Below are 7,772 nucleotides of genomic sequence, written 5' to 3' on the forward strand. Positions count from 1 at the left end.
AAAAAAAAAAGGTTTTTTATTTATGTTATTAATATTTGCTTAATATTTTTAATATGAATAATCATTATATATATATATTACATATCACATATATATATTTTTTTATTTTTTCCTTCAAATGCTTATAAGATTTTACTCTTTTCTCTGTTAAGCCTTCTTAAGTCTCTTTCACGTATGGAATTTCTAACCTCATTCAAAGACGAGTCGATTGTTTTTCTTTTCTTAAAATTTGCGTTGTCATTTTTTTTGGTTGAAGAGTTCATATCTGTTACAATAGCATTTACACAATTGAGAGCTTCATTTTTCGTTTTTAAATTATTGAAAATATCATAATCATCATATAAACATATATTCTTCATATTATTCATTTTGATATAATACAAATTATTTTTAAATATATTATTTTCTTTAGTTTTTTCGATATGATGATGATTATCATGAGGATTATGAATATTGTCATCTTCTTCTTGAGTATTATTTATATTTCCATATGTCATAAAGTTTTCTTTACATAAGTCATTTTTAATTCTATCAAAAATGTTATTAATATATACATTATCCATAGGATTATTATTTTCTGCTTGTTTTTTATTTTCGTCTATTCGTGTTAAATTCTTGTTCTTATTTATATCTGTATATACAGAATTATATACAAGTTTGTTAGTTAAAATTTTAATATCTTCACAATTAAGATAATTATTACATTTTAGTAATTGCATATTTTGGAAAACATTTAGAAATGAAGAAAGAATGGTTTTGTTACCATTAAGAAAAGCATTATCAACAAATTTTATGACGCTTTCTTTTTTCTTTTTATTTCCTATGTTCATATTATTATTAATATTTTTTTCCATATCTTTTTGATTCTTTTGGTAAAACAATAACTTTTTGCATATAATTAAATATACATTTTGCATTCTAGATAATAAATTAGATGGTAGCGTAACAGTTTTATTAGCAAGAAATTCTCTAAATAATTTTAAAATTCTTAAATCCATGCATGCTGTGGATTTTTCATATATTAATTCTTCGTTTATATATGCTTCTTTGAGGTACATTATTGTATCTTTAGGATATTCTTTTATGTTACTACTACTACTACTACTACTATTACTATTATTATTATTATTATTATTATTATTAATTTCATTGTTTATATTTATTGTTGTGCTCTTTTTAATTTTGTTTTTCTCATTGATATAGATATTACTATTATCATGATTAATGACAATATTATTGTTCTCATCTATTACCATATTATTATTGTTATTATTATTATTATTATTTGTATCCGATTTAATACTCATTATTGTACGCCTAGTAAATAATAAAATCAACGGATATATTAAAACGTAAGGAGTAAAATAACATAAGACTTCGAATATAAAACATAAATGATCAGTTATCATTTTAAAAATTATATTAACAATTGATAAATTCGATCCATGCATACATGTAACTTCTTCCAAGGCATCTATATCATTGTATCTTTTTAAATTTTTACCAATCTGTGTATATGATTCGAATAATATTTTTAAAATATCATAAACATCATTTAAATGTTCTAAATGTTCATATCCTAAAAAGATCCATTTGTTTTCGTTTATAGGTATTTCTTCTTCATTTTGATTAACTACACTGTTATTATTATTATAATAATAATTATAGTAATTATTGTTATTATTATTGTTGTTCCTACTACCACTACTACTACTATTATTATTATTATTATTATTATTATTTTTAGTAGTTGTAGTAGTATTTACTAATACTGTATTGTGCTTTTCGCTCAAATTCATAGCCTTATATTGATCTTTTATGCATTCATCTATTACAATCTTTGTATTCTCCTCTATATTTTTTTTATCACTATCTTCCTCATTCTTACTTATATCCTTATAAGGCGCTTCAACCATATTATCATTATGTTCATCTATTATGATTACCTCCTTTTCTCTATACATATTTTGTGTAAAATCCCTTTCTTTTTCCAAATTATAATTTAAATTAATATCCACATTATTATTATTATTATTATTTATAATATTATTTATATTTATATTTGTATTTATCTCATTTAATCTATCACTACAATTTATATTGTCATTATTTATACTTCTATTATTTACAGCTTTGTTGTGCACATTTTTAGATAATAATAAAAACTTTTTAATTTCTCCATCTAGTTTATTATTAAATAAATCTTCTATTCTTTTTTTCTTTTCTCTCGATAAGGCAAAATTAATTTTTCCTAACAATTTCTTTAAAATATTCTTACTTAGTTCCAACAATATAGTACAATATTTTATCATAGAAAATTCACTTCTTCTAATTCTTTTACAATATAAATTATAATAATCATTATTATATGAATCATTTAACCAAATTTTAAATATTCCTTTGTTAATAAATATTTTTATATAATATATACATTTGCTATAATTTTTTCTCATAAAATAATATACACATATATGATAAGCAGCTTGTGAATTATAATTACTACACAATTTATTTTCAGAAATATTTTGTAAACCTTCAATAATATCATTAATAACATCTTCATAACTAATTTCTATATTTTTAATTCGAACCTTTAAATTATTCATATTATAATTTAAACAATTCAATTCATTATCTTCAATTTTTTTTTCCCATTCATCAAAATCTAAACAATTCATATGATCCACATTTATAGAATCAATCACATTATTATTAATTCCTGCATCTGTTGTTCTACCATTTTTTTCTTTTTCTTCTAAATTTATATTATAATGAAGAATATTACTAGGTACAGATGAAATATCATTAGTTTTTTGACAATAATCCGTTCCTTTTAACATATGATTATGATCATGATAATCACAATAATAATTTATATACATGTTGTTACGTTCATATATATTTTGGTTCAAATTGTTGTTATTATTATTATTATAATAATTATTATTATTATTGGCATTATCTATGATAGGATCACTTTTTATATATTCAATATTTACTTTCTTATTATTACCAAGAATGATATCATCATTACTATTATTATTATTACTATTATTATTATTATTATTATTATTGTGACTTTTCAATATTGTATTTTTACATGAAACTACATTATTATTAAAACTATCACAAGTATTTTTTAATTTTCTCATTAAAGAAAATAAAATATTTTCATTATCTTTATTATTTGTATTATTCTCCTTATTGTTATATAATCCATCTGATATATAATTATGCTTAAGATCGCTTTTTTCATTATTTCTATTTATATTTACAAAATTATTAAATTTGGTTTGGTATAATTTATTATCATTACTATAATATATATTATTACTCTGAAGATTATTATTTATATTATTCTTATCAGAATAGTTGATTTCAAATATTTTCTTTTCTTTTCTTTTTCTTTTTTTTTCTTGAAATATATAATTAACAATGCCTTCTTTTAAAAAATTCTTTTCCTTAATATAATTTAATAATGTATTAGATAAATTTGTATCATATTTGTAGTTAAATAAGCATGCTAGGAAAAAATAATGTGGATAATACAAACAAATTTTTAATCTTGTTACTAATAATTTATATAAGGGAATTATCATCTTAGCACATTCTTTTTCATTATTAAATATATCTTCAGCTTTCTTTCGAAAATTATAATAATTATTCGTATTAACATAAGATGGTTTTATTACACAATCATTTATATCATCGTTTGATACTTTTATCGATTTAGCATTAGTCATTCTATTTGAATTTTCATTTGATGATAACAAAGTATCTTTTGCACCAACCTTTAAATAATTTTTAACACTATAACATATATCTCGATTAATAATATTACTTTTGCCTTGTCTACTATTATTATCATTTTCACTGTCTTCTTCAATATCTTTTATACAATCATCATTTATATTATCATTTATATTATCATTTGTATTATCATTTGTATTATCATTTATATTATCATTTGTATTATCATTTAAATTATCATTTGTATTATCATTTAAATTATCATTCATATCACCATTAATATTATCATTTGTACCACCATTTGTATTATCATTCATATCACCATTAATATTATCATTTATACCACCATTTGTATTATCATTCATATCACCATTAATATTATCATTTATACCACCATTTGTATTATCATTTATGTCATCTCCTTTTTCTTTACCTTCCCTTTTGTGCTTTTCTTCCTCATCACCTCCTGTATCAACATCCTCAGACTGATTATCCCAATGAACAATATTATAACTTAAAAATATTAAACTATCAGAATAATAACACAATGATATAAGCATAAAATTTAATAACAGTTCTTCATATGTATAATTATTCCTATGATCCTTCGTACTACTAAACCTACTACAAATATTATTATTACTACTACTATTACTATCTGTTGTTATTTTATATGCATAATCACTTGACATATTTTCGTTTATATTCATTATAATTTTGTCTTTTTCATTTTTCTCCATTTTGCTTTTTATATCATTTATCATATTATATTTATGCTGTGTACGACAATAGGGTAATAAAGAATTATATAATACAGTAAAAATATTCCCTAGAAATAAAAATATTAAATATATAGACTTATCATCCAATTTTAAACTGTCCAAAGATTTAATTGAATATCCATGTACTTTATTTTTTAAATGATACTTTAGAATGTTAATATAATATTTCTTAGAAACTTTTTTTATTTTGCGATTTTTATAAAATTTGTTCTTAAATATTTCAGCTTGTTTGAATGAATCTATAGAATCAATTGTATCTTCATCCGTATAAATTTCTTTTTTTATATTCATACAATTTGTATTATCCAAAACATATTTTCTGTTTCTTATATTATTACTTTCTTCTTTATATTCCATATTACATCTTTCTACATGACATGCATGATTCATTGGATAATTATTTCTTTCCTTATCATAATTATTAGAATGTTCCATTTCGATTTTTATTCTTCCATATTGATTATTCATATCATAAATATTACAATTGATATTACAATTTTGTTTATCATCACAATAATTATCACAATTCTTTCTTGTTTTTCTTTTATCTCTTTCTTCTTCAACACTTACGAAGCCTTCTGAGATATTTATATTATCATTATAACTATCATCAGCATCATCAATATTATTCAGTTTATATTTCTTAATAACCACCTCTGTATTATTTACACCCTCCTCTTCAACAAAAGAACGTTTATAATTTAATTTCTCATTATTTTTATATAATACAGAATGGACTTCTTTCACATTATCGTAATCACGTTGAACATATCTTTTTGTATTTCCATATATATTTCTACTATTACTGTTCTGTTTCTCTAAAACGTTATTATGTGATACATCATTTACCCCCCTATATTTGTTACACCCCTTTTCATTATATTTTATATTATCATGAGGATAAGACGATCCCATTTTTATTTTTTCATTCATTTTTTCTTTTGTTTTAATTTTTGTTTTAGCTTCCCTCAGTTTTCTATTTTTATATCCTTCAATATGCAAAAAATTTAATATATCACTATTAAACATATCATGCTTTAAATATAAATTTTTCAAATATATACATAACTTAATGTTTTTCTTAAGTGTACTAAAATCATAAAAGGAGTATTTATAATTTAAAGCTTTGTAATAAAAATTGTCGTCTTCATAATATGTATTAAGAAATGAATATCTTACAAAAGATGATAAATAAAAGTTTACGTTCTTAAATAAATTCTTAGCATTTAATGTTTGTACTTTACATTTTATAAAGTTACATAAGACTTTATAAAATAGTATTTGTATATATCTATTTTGAGAATTTAATAATACTAAATAGTAATTATTTGCATCTTTATATATTATATTATTATTATTATCAACATTTCTCATATAATCTTCGTCCTTATAAAATGATTTATGTTTAATGGTATATTCTTTTATACTCATACCTTTTTTATCATCAATTATTTCATTTTTTTTAACAATACTGTTTTTTAAAAGACTATCATCATTTGTAATATTATTAATATTGTTTCTTAAAAGAATATCATCATTTGTAATATTATTAATATTGTTTCTTAAAAGACTATCATCATTTGTAATATTATTAATATTGTTTCTTAGAAAAGTATCATCATTTGTAATATTATTAATATTGTTTCTTAAAAGAGTACCATCATTTGTAATATTATTAATATTGTTTCTTAAAAGAGTACCATCATTTGTAATATTATTAATATTGTTTCTTAAAAGAGTACCATCATTTGTAATATTATTAATATTGTTTCTTAAAAGAGTATCACCATTTGTAATATTATTAATATTGTTTCTTAAAAGAGTATCACCATTTGTAATATTATTAATATTGTTTCTTAAAAGAATATCATCATTTGTAATATTATTAATATTGTTTCCATTATTGTCTAATTTGTTATACTTACATTTATGAACAGACATAAATAAATTTCTTACAAATATATCCTTTTGATTTGTGTGATCTATATTATTTTCCTTTGTTTTATTACCTTCAATCGTAATAAGACTATTATTATATGATTCTTCATGTATACTTAAAAATAAATGAATAAAATGTGTAAAGTTGTGATCAATAGCATGTGAATTATAATAAAAATATTTATAATATATATAAATTAAAAAATTTAATAACAAATCTGTGTGTCTTAATATATTATGTAAGTATAAAAATTTAATATAATAATACATCCTATACAAATCATTATTATATAATTCATTCTCGATGAATTTATTATTTTTTATATTTAACAATAAATATTCGGATAACACACATTCAGAATAATATTTATCTTCTAAAAATTTATATAAATAAAAATATTGTTGAAATGTATAATAATATAATATGATATTTTTATTATTATAAAAAGATGCTTTTAAACCTACATTTAGTTTATCTAATATTTTTAATATATTAAAATTATATGTTTTATTATAATCATATTTTATTTCACTCATTATATGTACAAACGAGCTAAAAAATATATTACTAAAATGATTATAATGTTTTCTATTTATTACTTTTATTAAATCTAAATAATTAATATTCTTCTTATTTATTATATTAAATGTTATCTTTTTATAATACATATAAAACTTTTTAAATCGAATAGGATCATTGTTTAATATTAATTTTATTTTTTCTTTTGTATTCCATACTTTTTGCTTCTTACTTATAAATTTGAATTTATTATAAAACACATTACTTTCGCTCTTTTCTTCAATACATATATTTTTTTTACCATTCTTTAATTCATCTATATTTATATATTCACATTCTCCTTTTGTAATATCATCTACATTTTTTCTTTTCCATTCTCCATCACATAATTCTTTATAATTTATCTTTTCTTTAATTACTAATCTTAAATATGTCATATATATATCATCATTTAATTTCTTTTTTGTATCCATTCTTATGAAATAAGGATTTAATTCATTCAATTCATCCATATAACAATCAAAATCATCAAGGCTAAACATTTTATCGTTCTTTTCGTTGTACGCGTTTTTTGTATATTCATAAAAGCACACAAAATAATATTCATCCGTCATATATACATCCTTCATATAATCAAGGAAAATATTAAAAATGAGAGGATCTATATAGTCTAGTCCTATTTCTTCTTCTAGACATATCTTTTCTTCAAAGATTTTAACAAACGACATCATAAATTCCTAAAAAAAAAAAAAAAAAAAAAAAAAAAAAAAAAAAAAATATAA

At 19.9% G+C, this 7,772-nt stretch overlaps 1 protein-coding gene across 1 annotated transcript in view; it reads right to left on the reverse strand.

Annotated features, from left to right (window-relative positions):
- Window positions 1-122: 122 nt before the first annotated feature.
- PRSY57_1307400 (hypothetical protein) overlaps window positions 123-7,772 on the reverse strand; it is a gene marked incomplete at both ends in the record, with an annotated part of 19,017 nt that continues 11,367 nt past the window's right edge. Inside the window, one exon of the mRNA XM_020115138.1 lies at window positions 123-7,727. Coding sequence (XP_019970061.1) covers window positions 123-7,727 — 7,605 coding nt within the window. The remainder of the gene's footprint in view (window positions 7,728-7,772) is intronic.

The sequence above is a fragment of the Plasmodium reichenowi genome, chromosome 13, assembly GCF_001601855.1.
Source record: "Plasmodium reichenowi strain SY57 chromosome 13, whole genome shotgun sequence".
Classification (NCBI taxonomy): Eukaryota; Apicomplexa; class Aconoidasida; order Haemosporida; family Plasmodiidae; genus Plasmodium; species Plasmodium reichenowi.